This window comes from Colletotrichum siamense (assembly GCF_013390195.1).
Source record: "Colletotrichum siamense strain Cg363 chromosome Unknown KSG_Cg363_contig07, whole genome shotgun sequence".
NCBI classification, from domain to species: Eukaryota; Fungi; Ascomycota; class Sordariomycetes; order Glomerellales; family Glomerellaceae; genus Colletotrichum; species Colletotrichum siamense.
Window position 1 is genome coordinate 4,082,806 of NW_023501020.1, and position 14,963 is coordinate 4,097,768.

The following is a 14,963-nucleotide window of genomic DNA, read 5'->3' on the forward strand; positions in this document are numbered from 1 at the left end:
TCATGTAATCCTATGACTTCTGACCATACACCACGTAGCTGCGTACCATATTAGCAAACACCCCCATCAATCACTGCGGCAACATACTAGTTCAAAAACCCATGTATATCCCCCCTCTTCAGCTCCCGACGAACCTTAGCCAGGAACACAATCACAGCCTCCTCATTCCACCCTAACACCCCGCAAAACAGCTTCATCGTAAACCCCTCCAGCCCTTCCAGCGTCTGCGCAAGGTTACACATCCCAATATCCCGCAGCTCCGGGTCCTTCGCCCACGGACCGAGGGGGATCTTCAAGTCCCGGCGCTGGACGTCCCGGAAACCGGCGTCTCGGACCCAGCCCTCCAGCTTCGGCCCGGGCGCCGCCTCGCGCTTCAGCCTGGCGCAGGCCTCCATCATCAGCGTGTTCCACCGGCAGACTTCCGTGTTCTCCAGCGTGCCGTCCTGGCAGTCGAGCATGAGGTCGTAGTCTTGGAACTCGGCCCATCCGCCGGGCTTCAGGTTGCTAAAACGCGGTTCCGAAGTTAGAGTCTGTCGAGACAGCCATCGTGTTTGACTTACTCGTAAATATTCCCCACGTACTTTGGCCAGTCTGCGAGAGACGCCGCCATGTACCTGCTGAAGATGAAGTCGTACGGTTGGTGGCCCACCCATGTATCCTCAACGTCGTCGATCTCGAACTTGATGTTGGGCGGTGTCCTAGTCTGTTGTCAGCTTCTGTGAGATATTTGGTGACATGATGGGATCCGTTACCATTCTGGCTGAATGGCGCTCAGGTCGTTGCCGATGATCTGTCTCTCGGTGAGAATCACACCATCCAAGATTCAAGAAAAACGCCGTTTTGACGCGTACCTCGGCGCTAGGAAACATTTCCGCCATCTCTATCGCCCCTGGTATGTCTCAGTAACCACCTTTCTAGGTTCTCCTGGGCGATACCAGGCACTCACAAATGCCCGTTCCAGTCCCGACATCCATGATGCGCTGCACATTGTCACTTATCGGGGCGAGAAATAGTTCACCGCCAATCGTTTTCCGTTCCATACAATGCGTCAAATCAAGGCGGTCCATCTCGTCCTAATCCAGACAGTTAACACTCAATTTCGTCACCAGACACTTCCAACAAGTACCTCGTCGTTCGGGAAGTTATATGCTGAATTCATCTCAGTAACACGGTCAGCACCAGCGATATTCATTAGAAACCTACCTCCCGCTCGGAACGCATGATACCGCCGTCCGTATTCAGTCGGGTAGTTGAGAACCGATGAGGTGAGAGATGCAGTGTAAGACGAACTTCTCATCCAGCTTAGCTACAGCGTCCCATGTGCGTTGAATAAGAAATACCGGCAAAGCTCACATTTGATCATCCGTGACTGAATTATCATCCTGCGCATCACGTCAGATTCAACATGACGGAACGAAAATATGATGTCAATAACAAACCTCCGAGGCATCAATGACCTCTTGCGGTGCCGGTACCGGGGCCTCGCCGGTTGCGGGCGCTTGGGCGGACGGAGACTCTGGGGATTCCGGCGACGACTTGGGCGACCGGTGTGGGCTCGCCGGCGCCGTCTCCGCAGGTGAATCGGCCATCCTTTAAGGCTGAGTATCCGGGCTCTCTGTCTCAGAGCCTCCGTGAAGTAGGAACGAATCTGGCGTCTTCGGGAATGGGTCAGGAGAGACGGGTTTTGTAATCCCCTTGCAACGCGGGCTCAATCTCCGCAACGTGACTCGCTGTTGGTGCGGTCTATCCTATCATTGCGGCACAGATGTAGACGAGGCAAGGGTGTTTTGTCACCTTTCATTTTACTTACCCCCGGTCGCAAGTGGACAACCATTCTCGGAACGAGATGGGGTTTGTCGGCCAAAGTTGCAGCGTTCGCCGTGGTTGTGCAACTCTCGGCGGCACAACAGCTCGTGACATCCCGATTGGAGGCAGGAATTATCGTCGAGGAAGTGATCGCAATTTTCTCCGGTCTTTTCTATCTGAATTAAAGCAGCGCCGAAACCAAAAAAAGCAAACCGCTGCAGGCCGCTCCGCAATGTCTATCTGCATGCTCTCTGTCCAAGTTGCTCCCGCTCAAATCTTATACAATTGCACCAAACACACCTAAAAGTTCCACCTGCTCTCGTCGAAACCGCCGCAGTAGCCGCATCCGCAGTTGAATCCGAACTTATAATACAACACCGAGGGATCTTTACCGTAGCTGATGGTCAGCTCGTCGCCCTCTTCGATGACCCAAGCGCGGACCTCGAATATCAGTACCTCCTCCTCAGCATCGTATCTGTACCCCACCTTGGGATTGCAGGAGTGATTGAAGCGAGCAGCGATAGGGAAGAGGCCGGCAACATCCCTACATGCTCCCGAACCCTTCTTACGGGTCGAGACGGTGTCCTTGGGTAGCTTGGATGCGAACCTGAGTGATGGGTCAGCAGAATATTTGGAAGATAGTAGGAAAGGAACATACGCATTGGTGTTCCAAACAGCCTGCGCCTTGGTCTCTCCATCGCGACCGAAATGGGCATGCAGATCATTGGCGACCTTCTGTTCGTGCTCGTGAAGGCTGAGGACAGAAGATTCCACATCCTCATAAGTCGCATGATAAAGGGCCTTCTCAACGAGGATTTGGTCTCCCTTGTCCAGCTTCCTCGTGGCAAACGCGCCCCAACCGGCTACAGGAGAGCGCCGGATCTCGAAGAACTCGTTCTGGAAGATGACGGGTCTCTCTTCTTCAGAACCGTCCTCGCCCTTCTTGGCCCTCAGAAACGGGAGACCGGCGGGCTTGAGAGTCTCAAGGTCGTGGCCGAATCCGGTACTGGTGATGTTAGACCAATCCTTCTTTTCATACCTGAGCCATCCAACTTACCTTATCAGCTCTGCCGAATCATCATCTTCCTCACTGGTCATGTCTGTATCGCTGACATCGTTCATATCAAAGGGCGAGAGGATGTCGTAGTACTCGTAATCTCCGTCGTTCTCGTCGTCGCTGTCATCCTCGTCGTCGCTGTCATCCTCGTCGTCGGGCTCGCCCCCGAACACAATGTTACGGACGAGGGGAATCGTTCTCCAGGTCATATGCTTGCTATGCAATGGCCTGAGTTTCGATCCCACGGCCTCCGAGAACACCATGAAATCCTCTTTGAGGTTCTGTGATCATGGTCAGCTTAAGGGGCCGGAACGGGTGTGCGCGCGTGACTAACCTTGAGTCCGATCTGCAGTTGAAGAAGAATCAGCTCATTGACTCTTGTTGACTGGCAGTCCAGAAGCAGGATTGCGTCCAACTCCAAGGACTTAATCTTCTCGCCGGGGCGGCTATCTCTATCATGCGGTCTGGGAAGGTCATCGGCCGGCTGCGCGCCCATTGCAAGCGGCGACAGCATCTTCGCGGGCTGAGAATCAGGCCGTGCTTTCTCAACAGGTAGAAATGTTTTGTTGTGAGTATAAATCTATGGGAGAGCGAACGGGATATTGAACGGGATATCTGAATCCAAAAGAATGTATATGATGTGTATCGAAATGAGTGCAACAATCGCTCGGCGAAGTCGAAAAAGAAAATTAAATATGTCTGAAATGGATCGTCTGGTCGTTGGCAAGCGCGATATTAGTATGCGTCTTTCCCGAATTCAGCGACTCATGGAGCTTCGGAAGGTAGCACTCTGGGTAGTGTGTAGACAGAGGAGCTCGGAAATGAAGGAAGTTGCTGAAGAGTTTCGATTGTCGTCCCTGTCGTCCCTGCCACTGGATGTCGACTGAGCAGTGATAGGAAATCTTATCAAGGCTTATCAGTGTCACCCAACTTTACGGAAGGCGCCTTCTGTTGAATGATAGTAGTTCGATTTTACTTGTTGTCGTCGTGAGACCTGTCGTTCTTTGCACTGGTGACGAAATTTTCTCTTGAGCAGGTTGCCAACGGTAAGTGAAACCGCGATCTTAAGCCGCGAGGAAAGTCTAAGTCTTGTTGTGTCTTCAAGAGGTTCTAAAGCCGTGAAAGAATGTTCGAGGTGGCTTTAAGTCGAAGGGGAAGCGGGTGTCGTAAAATAAAGTGTCAACAGTATAGGTAGAAGCAAGTAGACGCAGGAAGTATGGGCGAACTTTCCGTGGCTTCTGAGATTCCCAAGTAGTCGCTCTTGTCTTGACAATTGCTGCAAGAGAGCGGGAGTGCCCAGCAAAATGATCGTGTCCGTTTGGTGTTGAGGCGAGCTTTATCGGCTGTTTTATGACGGTCGGTGTTGTTGTGTGAAGGACTAGCAGGAAGCTGCTACTTCTCAAAGCTTGCCGGTCCCTAGTACGAGCAGCTGCAACCGAAAACTGCAATGAGGAAGGAAGGAAGCGACCGGGGGCTTGTGGTATGAGCTATAAACGCAGCTCGCTGATATTTCTTTCTCGTTGCCAGGCCGAATTATTGGCAGCTTCATCGACAAATAGTGATTGTGGCTGTTGCTTGTAGAGGTTGATCCACCACTGTTCTGGTCGGGTGGTGGTAGATCCTACGTGTTGATGTGCGTTGGAGTGTTTGTCCTTCAACTCTCTTGTTCGTTGAGTATGCATGACGATACTCCAATAGAAAATTCCGAAAGCACGGCGCACGCATTGAATAGAGACGAGGGCTGCCAGTATGGAAGGAAGGAGTGGTGCCAAACCCACAGGTGGATGTGTCAAAGCCCGCTTCACTCTTCTCATGGGGAGACGGAAAGGAGTTGGACATTGCCAACTAAGATGAGCATAGCAAGCTGGAAGCCAATCACGGTAAATCCCCTATGGCGCAAACGCCATGGGTGGTCGCTGAACCTGTAGGGCACATGCAACAATTGGTTTGATGTGGAAACGGCACAAGTGAAGAGAGCTTTGGATTTTCGTGATGTTTGGGTTCAACATCACACCTGGGTAGCAGATGAGCGAGGCAAGCCGCCTGAGAGCAGCAGCTACCAGGTCTAAAGGCTTGTCCACGACTAATTGACCGTTCTGTCAATAAGACAAGCTTCTGCTGGAGATTTACCCGACTGACAAACATCCAAACTTCGGCAGAGCCACTTGCTTGGGCCCGCCGCAGCTTGGCTTAGGAAAATGTTTGCAACCCATCAAACCTTGGGAAGCACTGCATGTACCCTAACATGCAAATAAAGGTCCCATTCCTTGATGTGAAATTTACTGTGTGCGGCATAAGAATGCAGGCCTCTGACATTGTCCCGAAGTCAAGGAAGTTTTGGTTTTCACCTGGTTCTTTTCGCTTCAGGAACAGAGCTTCGCCTGGATGGCCCTGTAAACTCCAAGGAAGGATGGCAAACTGGAAAGCCCGTGAAAATGCCAGACACCCTCATCAGTATTGACCAAACATACCGGTCAGACTCTGGAATTCGACACCGTCTTCGCGACTGAGCGCCCCTCCTCCCAACCAGAGGAGGCAAGTTTCAGAATGAGCACTCTAGATTGGCCCCCAATCGGGTCCCTCGTAACTTTCAATGCCATTCTGGGGGCGATTTGGTCATCAAGAATGCACCCTGCAGCAGGTTTCTGGAACCTGAGCTGCTCGTGGCTTGATACAAGGAACGTAGGGGGATCAAACGTGGCACAAGTAATTGGTGGCTTGATTGCGTCGGGTCAGGTTTCTGGTCGCAAGATCCCTCGAAGAGACGAGCAAGGTACAAAGCCATGGCGTTTTGAGTCAAAAAGTACTCGAGTGATGCCGGCACTTTTATATCGTATATGATTAAAGAATAACCGTTGAAAGTTTGTAAACGTGGTCTGCACGTGTAAGGTTGCTCGATATTCCGTCTGCTTAATCATAAGAAAGTCAATATGAGCTGACCTAGACAAAAAAGGCGACTCGGGTATAGGCGGGCATGGACATTCAAGAGTCATTTAAAACGGGAAGAAGGCGCGGGCCGCTTGCTCTCCAGAGAGCCCTAGGGCGACTGAAATTGCCCGTTCAATTAGTACAGTCTCTCGAGGCCGTTGTCACAATGAAGCCAGCCCAGTCATCCTCCGAAAGATCTACATGCGAACAGAATAAAAAAAAATTGAATTAAAGCATCTTCTCTTGGTCCTCGGCATCTTCGCAGACGGGCTCTGCCACCATGATCTCGCCCCGCCAGATTTCCAGCAAGTTGACTATCGGGAACAGCAATACCAGGATAGACAGGAACTGCCCGAATTCCCACCTCTCCTCGCTGTTGTCAGCGAGCTTGTAGCCCTGGGGCCCGGATCCAAAGACGGACGAGGCCATGAAGGACCGCACCGCGGCACCGATCGCCGACGCCGTCATAAGGGCCAGGCCGCCCATGATCATTGGCCTGGCGAAGCGTTTCCCCCGCGAGTGGATGTACCAGCTAGCCCCCAAGAAGACGAGAACGTTCGCTACGATGACTGCGATCGTGCCCGCGTAGTCGATGAACGAGCCCCCGCCGGTGGACCCGTTGACGGAGGACCATACACAGCCGACGGGCAGCTTGGAGTCCTTCATGCCCTTGCCCAGGCTCTGCAGGATGACGCCGCCGTATGTGCAGTTGAGCGCGAGGTTGACGGTCATGAGACTCTGTCGGAGAGTGCGGAGCAGCCAGTCCTGGCGGAGGAGCTGGCCGTAAATCAAGAGTGTAGCGTTGTGGACGGCCATGCTCATGTTGGAGAGACACCAGATGATGAAGAAGTGGTACGGGACGATGCGGTTTGTGGTAGCGAGCCCGAGGATGGAGATGGCGATGCCCTGGAGGATTTGCGTATCGGAATAACCGTTCAGAAGCTTGCGGCGGATACTGGAGGGGCGTTCCTTCCGCTCGAACAGGACGATGGACCAGCTGAGGAGAAGGGCGATGGTGGCGGCGATGGTGAAGGAGAGCAAGACGGCCACTCCAGCGATACCGGCATTGCCAGCGACGGAGATGGTGGCGGGGTCGACGGAACAGTTCGGGGGACTGAAGAAGGACATTTTGGCGAAGTGCGAGTGCAAAACTCGCGTCTAGAAAGAAATGAAGTTGGGTATCGAATTCGAGATTGAGGTTCGGCGAGCGGGATATTCGGAGATTCAAGGTGCGGTACCCTGATTAACGACTCGCAATTGCAGACGATGTGTTCGTTTCCAGCCCTCTGAAAATCATGGCATCATTATCGACGATTCGATTTGTTTGATTGATTGATTCAATGAAAGACTGACGGCCCTGTTTCGCGTGCCACCAGGGAGCGAAATGGTGTCTAATATGATGGAAGGGAAAGCATTCGTGCGTGAGGCGCGGCGCATTAATGTGTATGGTGAGGGTGGGCCTCCCCTTTTCTGACTGGACCCCACGGCGGCGAGGTTCAGCGGGTATGACGTACCAGTAAGCGCTGCAGCTTTTCGTCTGAAACGGCCACCCGCTGAGGAAGATCCCTGAAGCCACCGGACGACTGGCTGGCGGGTGCTCTCCAGCGGCCTCTCAGCGGCCGTGTTTGCGTTGCCGCTGGTGGCTGTGCCCCACTCAAGCCACCCGCTTCCCTTGTCTTGGTGGTCGCAGATCCCCTCGCATCCTCCGCCTCGCCATCTCACCATCCGAATCCATCCCGGCTGCCTCAAGGGCCCCTTGTCTTGGGCCACAATGCGAACCACCGGCGCTTTGCCTGGTGCCTGGACCCTTCCTCCACTATCAAAAGGGTCTTTTGTATTTTTCTTATTAGTATTTTCTTTTTGTTTTCGGCTGATTCGACCGAACTCGCTGCATCAGGGCTTCGCAGGAAATCAGGACATTGAAGCCACACGAAGAGAGGCATACAATTCGTGCTGAAATTGCCCGCCGACACTATCGCAGGCCGGCCGGGGTGTCGTCGATCCGGGGAGAATGGAGTGTCACGGACACTGAAGATCGTCATCAACCTCGTCGTTTGTTCTTCCGCTAGCCACGAGTCGAGCGTCACATTTCGCGTGCCGTGCCCTTCTACATCGGTCCTGTTTGTCGTCTAAAGGAAGTCAGCATCCGTCGCAGAAAGTGGAAAAGAAGTATGAGGGCGTCAAACTCACGTTCCATGGTGCTTGAATCGCCAAACACCTGACTTATGACAACTTGCAACATGCAAACCAGCCTCAGTTTGTGTGACGAGATCGCAGTGATGGACATCTTCGATGGGATTGCCGCCGCTGGCTGTGGTCCAGCTTCAGAAGCACCTTGGCGACGTCCGTCTTCATCTTGACGAGCTCCTTCCGGTTCTCAGGTGTCGATTCGTATGTCGTATTAATACTGCAGAGAAAATGTTAGGCAGGCACGTCCATGCGACAGGCAGCAGCTCCTCCTGTTTGATCGAGACACCTACAAATTAGATACCGCCACACTGATATTCAGCATGATCTTCTGCGTCGCAAGCTGTTCTCTCACGTCGGTGAATTCTTTGGCTTGCAGCGTCAGCATCGTCCTCTTCCACAAGCCCAGCTTGCCCCCGGAGCGGCCCTCGGTGGCCTTTTCCAGCTTCTCTTCCAGCAGACACAGGCTTTTGGCGTATTTCTTGAGGACCGTATCCAGGTCCCGAGCCGTGGACGGATGCAGAACTCCTTTGGCCGTGTCGTCGTTGCTGAGGTAGTAAAGCAATGTCTCGAGGATCGACAGCACTTCTTGCAGATCAGCCGAGAGGGTCGTGAGCACTCGCGGCGCGTCAGAGATGGCGTCAATTTGCCGGCTCACCGCAGCGCTGAGCTGGACGGCAGCCTCCAGATGGCCCGCGGTACCGCTAACGTCGACTGCGTCCGCCATCCTCCCGCGCACATGTCTGTCGAGGCTTCTTCGATTGTGTGAAAGATTACAGGCGACAACAACCTCGCTGCGCTCGCCTTTTCGACGAGGACGACGAGGACCACACCAACCCTTAAGTAGCGAAGGCGCCGGGCGAAGCGGGTCCGCGGCGCAGGAGGCACAAGAGAGCATCATGCCGGACTTCGTCCCCTGAAATGGCTGGAAATGGGTCGCTAACTCGGTGTTTTACAGGGTTAGAGCAAGGGTAACAGCGGACACCACAGCTAAATCGCTTTAGCCTTCCTGGAGTCCCATCTGCTCCAGACGCATCCAATGGCTTCCTTGCGCTCGAACTGAATGTGACGTACAAAATGGTACTTTTACCAAGGAAATGGGGACGAGTAGCCGTCATATGGTAAGCTGCATCTCGGGCCATGATTACACTTGCGAAGGTCTACTTTATTCATCTTCTTTCTAGGACGACAGAGTCTCTCTGTCTCTCTCTCTCTCTCTCTAAACGTGGATGGTATCGAAACAGACAAGGAAATCGCTCGTTCAGGTGTTGTTACAAACAAAGGACAACAACAAAGGAAAATCATGGAACATTTAGTGTTGGGCGGGCGCATTGCTCTCGCCACCGTCCTCCGGGACCTTGCCCTCAGGCGGCGGCAGTCTAACAATGAGCAACAACGTTAGCGCGATCAAGCAGAAGGCTGCGACACCCAAGTAGGGCAAGCCGATCCAGAGCCCTCCCATCTTCATGCCCAGGCTGAATAGGCCTGCGAGCAGCGGCTGCGCGTAGGTCTGTCCTGCAGTCTCAACCAGCGAGATGATGGAAAACAGCCGGGTGCGATGCGCCGCGTCGACATAGACGTTGCTGACGCTCTTCACGTAGCTGCCCCAACCGGTACCCAGCGACAGGATGGCGAGGCCGCCGATGAAAGATCCAACCGTTGGCGATGCGGACATGCTCAGGGAACCGATCAGCAGCGCCACGGAGGACAGGCGGGCCAGGAAGAGGTCGCGTTGGTGGTCGTCCGATAGGCGCAGCGACTTGGGCATCTTCGTGGATGCGAGGAGCCTCGAAAAGGCCGGCAGGATGAGCAAGATCGAAAGCAAGACGCCCGTGCCATACAGGGACGACAGGTAGCCAGTCTGCGACAGCGAGACGTGGTATCGCTTCGAGGCGAAGATGGACATGAACTGCAGCGTCGACAGCATGACGGGGTAAGAAGTGAGCATCGCTACAAGCAGAAGTATGAGGGACGGCGACTTGAACAGAGCCAAGGACTCCTTCAGACGGAGAATTGTGTGCTGTATGGCCCCAAGCGCGGGAGACTCGACCTCGGGCTCGTCCTCAATTGGGTCATCGGATACTTGGGCAGCTGGCTTGGTCTCGGGAATGAGGTGGATGGTGAATATCAAGGTCGAAAAGAGGCCAAACGCCAACCCCATGACGGGCCAAGGGCCGGTCTTCTCCATCATCCAGCCGGCGATGGCGGGGGCGCACAGGTTGCCAATCATTGACACCAGGTGAACATGCATGAAGCTCTTTGCCCTGGTACAAATGTTAGTATCTCTCGACGATCGACGGAGTAAGACTCGAAGACAAACCTGTTCTCAGAAGTTGTCACGTCGGCGAGCATTGAAAGCACGATGGCGCTCAGAACCGCATTTCCACCGCCAATCATGAGCATCGAGGGGCCAAACCAGAGGGCCTCCAAGGGAATCACTCGAGGAAACGCGCAGACCGTGGCAAACCAAGCTTGGTCCAGTGCCATGCCGAAGATGGTCAGGGAGAAGACCATCTTGCGGCCGAGGCGATCAGCAACGATACCCCAGGGGAACGCACAGATGGCGCCGATCGAGGCCTGGAGAGCGCTGTACACGGCAAAAATGTATGCGACCTTGGACTGGATGGCGTCCTCCTTGCAGAGGCTCTCGTCGATGTTCTCGTTGCTCAGGACGTCATAGTAATGGCGGCAGACAATGTCCTCGACCTTACGGGTGGTGGGGATAGTCCACAGCCCGCCGGCGGCAGACCCGAGCAGGATAATGGCGCAGAAGATGCCGACGATGACGTTCGGGTTGTGGACCTTGGGAACGTGGATGGTGTTGGCAGCGCGGATGAGGGAGTCGGCGCGGCCACGACCGGCGCCGGGACGGCGTGGGCTGCCATCGGCGGCGATGAGGGGCGTCGATTCGGTGGGCTCCTCGTCTACGGAGTACCTAGACGGCGCGGCGGGTTCGTGGTCCCCATTGAAGTCGTCGGATTGCTCGGCGCGGCGATGCATCTTGGCTGCGGTGTAACGGTTCCGTGGGCTTGGCTGTGGCGCTCCGATGCTCTCTCAAGAATGGGGTGTAGTACAGAGAACAGATGCGAGTCAGTCCCTTGATCCAAAGGGGGACTCTCAAAAGAAACGAAGGGGAGGGAAGACAGCTCAAGAAATATGAATGAGATGGCATCGCTGGGGCAGGGCAGGCAATGATGATGGTGTGGTGACAAGACGCAGAGTGCAATCTTATCCCTTTCCTGACGTGATGGGACCCCGACGTTCAGACACGCGGTCTGAAACTGAAAATAAGGCACTCCCTGCGGCAACGAAGTGCTTCTCGCTCTGCCGCCGGAGCTACTGCTGCAACCTCGACGTATCTGCGACTCGCGAGCCGTATGCGTTTGCCGCGGAGCCGTGTGTTGCGTACCTGGGCTTGCGCAGTCGTGGCAGCTTTTCCTCAGGTAATTTGCGTGGCACGATAAGAAAGGCACACGACACGATGCAGCAAGGGGCCAAAAGGTCCAATGTCCTGCCCGAAAAAAGCAGGTTGAACGAGCGGACGAGGAGGTAATATTCCTCCGTCTTACTATGATATGGGCTCGCGAGTCGCTATCAGGGCCCTGCTGGGCGGACCTTTGCGCCAAAGTAGGAAAAGACAGCAGACGGGGCAGACGTAAGTGCTCTGTCGTCATTAAATGCATCAAAAACCAAGCGAGAGAGGGAAGAAGGAATCTGGCCCGGCTATCGAAAACGATTTGCGAAAGGAATCCTACGAATGAGAGGCCAAGAGAATGTTCCAAAGAAGGCAATTAAGTGAGCTGTGAGAGGCGGCGGCACACGACAGGTTCGCTGCTGCAAAACAGCAGCCAAAGCTACGCAATGGAGAGGTAATAGGGCTGCATGAATTTTTGGGGGCGCGTCAAAAGTCCCGGCCGGCTGGGCGGCGGTAGCAGCTCGATGACATTTGACACACTGCCTTGTCGCTGCTGCTGTTGCTGTACCTGGAGCTCTTCTCCCTATCTCTCTGTCTCTCACACACACGCAAGTCACAGTTCAGACACGCAGTAGAACGGGCGGGAGAGCTGCCTTCGACGACGAGCTGTTCCCTGAGTCGCCAGCCCGGCAACCTATTAGATGGGGGCGGCAGCGTTCCCAATTTCCAGGTTAGGCATGGTGCGACTTCAGGGATGGACGAGGAAGACAGTAAGACTGATCGCTGAGGAGGAGCAAGAGAGCTCCCCCTCGGGATTGGGGGGAGCTCGGGGCGCCCAATGAGCGTGTTCGGACGCCGGCCGCCTCCCGATTGGGGATGTCAGACTCGGGACCTTGCTGTCTGTGTGTGTTTGTGTGTGTTGTGTGTTCCAGCAGTGTGTTCGGCAGGTATTTGGAGTGAGAGCGAGTACGTATTTCTCGTCACGACACCGAAGCAGAGAGCGAGAGACGGAAACAGAGACAGAGCACTGACGTGGCTCCGCTTGCGTGGCGGCTTCTATCAACAGTCTCCCGCTGCCCAGTCTCATTGATTGCTCACGTCCATCGTCGTTGTCGCCGTCTTACTCTTTCGTCAGGTGGTGATCTAAGAGATACGCCAACGCAGGTCCCAGGTCCCAGGGCAATGGCACTTTTGCACCGAGGCAACCGGATGCCCAAAGCTGTTCCCCTCTTTTCCCACCCCAATCTTCCCAATGACAGACAACAACAAGCATCAGAGTGGCAGAATCGTTGGGTAATGGGTAAGCTTAATCCGCCATTCGCAGCTCTGGATTCTCTCCTGCTGTTTGGCGCCCCTCCTCTGCAAAAGGCAATGGACGCGCGTTGGGATGCGCCGCGGTTGTTGGCGACGACAAGAACCGCGTCTGCCTTTGCATTGCGATCTTCTCTGCGAACTGGGACCAGCACCTGAGTGAAGGTCCGCTGCGAGGAAGAGAGCGAAAAGAGTTCAGGAACTGCGCGTTGGCAATTCGGGGGACTGCCCTGCTACCCATCTGTTGGAACGGGGGGAGATTGGGACCCTTCGCCCCGGTTCCTATCCTTCGTCTTTAGGTGGTTCACGGCGGCCGCGTATCGGGTATCATCCAATATCCTCTGCTCTCTCTCCTCTCAGTCCTCAGTTCTCTCTCGTCCCAGGTTCTTCCTGACGGCCGGAACGATCCGCGGGTGCTGGGCCCCTCGACCAAACGGCGACTGAGGACAAGAGACAAAGCACCAACGGTCCCAAAACACGTGCAAGACACGTCCGAGGCGCAGACGCCCAAACGGCGCCTCCTCAGTGCTCCTCTGCCCTGGCCCCCCTCTCTTCTCGCTTAACTCTGTTCGGAACAGATCAGTCTGGCCCGGCGCTCGGTGCAGGAGATGACCAGTCCACCTCCCGTACGACTCCGCCCAGCAGGCCCCTGGTCCACGATGTGATGCTCGCGGAAGAGAGATATGCTTCCCGCCAGGCACCTCCCGCCCTCGAGTGGGGGATCACGAAAGCAGAAGCCAACTTTTATCCACGGGGTTTGTTCACCGAGAGGGGAAGGACTCAGGGCACGAGGTGTCAATGAACCGTAAACCAAAGTCTATTGGGAGCGGGGGAAACCAGAAAAATGCATTGATTCCCAGCTTTGGAATGGCATTTGGCGCAAAGGGGTCTGGTCTGGCGTGATGGCGCGCTTGAGTTTGCGCGGTCCTCTCCCACGTTGTCGTCCCTCGTCCGACTGCATTACAGTTATGAACGCTGAGTAACTGTCAATGCAAACCAAATCCAAATCCATCCAGTCGCCGTGCATGAGGCAGAAATTTCAGTTGTGGTGCAGGCAGGTGGGTGCAGGTATTCCCGAACTCTCGGGTTTTTCTCATTTCTCCTTCGTCGCTCCTCATATCCCACACACACCCGGTCTGGGCTGGGCTGGCTGCGACGGTTTTCCTCTTATGAATGCTAATGCTACAGTAGATGTTCCCTGCGAGGAGGAGACAGAGACAGAGAGAGAGCCCAAGTTCCAACTGCCCGGACATGGCCACCGTCTTGCCCGCCCGCTCCCAAGGCTGGCATGACATGGACTGCCCCCTCCATCTCTCTCCATCGTCTTTCCCAAAACCGTCTTCCGAGCCATTTCACTCGTCACCGGCATACTCCCCCGATCTCCCGGACCCAATTCCGCCCAAAGTGAGCAGCAGCAACAACCTTCAGTACCCAGGGCCCCGGGCTTCTCCTCCCTCTTCGCGCCGTCTGCTGCTGCTTGCTTCCCTGTCATCTACCAACAGCATAAACATTCGTCCGGGGACTGGGACTCTCGCTACCTTCCAATACGAACACGCAATCCCTGGCCATAATGTAAATGAGGTTTGTTGTTGGTCGTCTTGGGAGGGAGAGCCGTAACCCTCATCCGTTTTGTTCTGATTCTCAGCGAGGAAAATAACGCCCACACCCCCCTCCCCGCGAGCACCTCCCTCCATGAAGAGGTGACGAGTCCAGAATTGCCCGCATCTCGCCCTATCGACCGGTACTCCACGACGAGTGCTACTATGGCGCAGGTTGAACCTGGATACCGTCTTCTCCCCGCTGAACGGGTTTGACGTTGGAGATCATTACTGGCCCTGCGGGGGCCTTCGTCGTGTTGGCGCCCATCACCCCTCGACGAGGTTGACGGAGGACCAGGCCGGAGGAGCAACCAGACCTTGTCGGTTCCCCAGCCAGCTGAGAAAGTCTCATGCTCCTGCTGCTCCTCCTACTACTCTTTCAGAAGTTTGAAGGAGCGATTTCCCAGTCACACTTTGATTTGACCACACGTTCGAACAAATTGGATGTGGCTGGGTTCAGAAGATAGAAGACGTCGACCACACGTTCGACAGATGAGCACATCCGTCAGGCATCTTCGCATTAGCCCCCTCATATCGTTTTGCTCGTCTGTTGGGCCACACATGAGCAGACCCGCACCGCTGGCGAGGATCTGGGCGCTTGATAAACCTGCTGGTGGTGGTCTCGTTCAATATGTCGACGAGGTCCGGTTGGTCACAATCT

At 54.9% G+C, this 14,963-nt stretch overlaps 6 protein-coding genes across 6 annotated transcripts; 1 reads left to right on the plus strand and 5 right to left on the minus strand.

The window, feature by feature from the left end:
• Positions 1-10: 10 nt before the first annotated feature.
• On the minus strand, positions 11-1,589 carry LAE1-2 (Secondary metabolism regulator LAE1; the record flags this gene model as incomplete). Its single annotated transcript, XM_036643259.1, has 10 exons — positions 11-38; positions 88-504; positions 561-698; positions 753-790; positions 852-889; positions 947-1,073; positions 1,127-1,149; positions 1,204-1,289; positions 1,354-1,382; positions 1,440-1,589. 10 exons carry the CDS (start codon positions 1,587-1,589, stop codon positions 11-13), a joined length of 1,074 nt encoding a protein of 357 aa, XP_036491866.1.
• Positions 1,590-2,106: 517 nt separating this feature from the next.
• CGCS363_v011411 (uncharacterized protein) lies at positions 2,107-3,377 on the minus strand (the record flags this gene model as incomplete). Its single annotated transcript, XM_036643260.1, has 4 exons — positions 2,107-2,413; positions 2,465-2,812; positions 2,864-3,144; positions 3,198-3,377. 4 exons carry the CDS (start codon positions 3,375-3,377, stop codon positions 2,107-2,109), a joined length of 1,116 nt encoding a protein of 371 aa, XP_036491865.1.
• A 2,642-nt stretch (positions 3,378-6,019) lies between these two features.
• Positions 6,020-6,919, minus strand: CGCS363_v011412 (uncharacterized protein; the record flags this gene model as incomplete). Its single annotated transcript, XM_036643261.1, has 1 exon — positions 6,020-6,919. The coding sequence occupies one exon, from the start codon at positions 6,917-6,919 to the stop codon at positions 6,020-6,022; it is 900 nt and encodes a 299-aa protein (XP_036491621.1).
• A 1,125-nt stretch (positions 6,920-8,044) lies between these two features.
• On the minus strand, positions 8,045-8,705 carry CGCS363_v011413 (uncharacterized protein; the record flags this gene model as incomplete). The annotated part of the gene is made up of 2 exons (XM_036643262.1): positions 8,045-8,198; positions 8,272-8,705. 2 exons carry the CDS (start codon positions 8,703-8,705, stop codon positions 8,045-8,047), a joined length of 588 nt encoding a protein of 195 aa, XP_036491620.1.
• Positions 8,706-9,290: 585 nt separating this feature from the next.
• Positions 9,291-10,978, minus strand: ustT (Efflux pump ustT; the record flags this gene model as incomplete). The annotated part of the gene is made up of 2 exons (XM_036643263.1): positions 9,291-10,242; positions 10,299-10,978. The coding sequence occupies 2 exons, from the start codon at positions 10,976-10,978 to the stop codon at positions 9,291-9,293; spliced, it is 1,632 nt and encodes a 543-aa protein (XP_036491625.1).
• Positions 10,979-13,693: 2,715 nt separating this feature from the next.
• On the plus strand, positions 13,694-13,996 carry CGCS363_v011415 (uncharacterized protein; the record flags this gene model as incomplete). The annotated part of the gene is made up of 2 exons (XM_036643264.1): positions 13,694-13,762; positions 13,862-13,996. The coding sequence occupies 2 exons, from the start codon at positions 13,694-13,696 to the stop codon at positions 13,994-13,996; spliced, it is 204 nt and encodes a 67-aa protein (XP_036491624.1).
• Between the last annotated feature and the right edge of the window lie 967 nt (positions 13,997-14,963).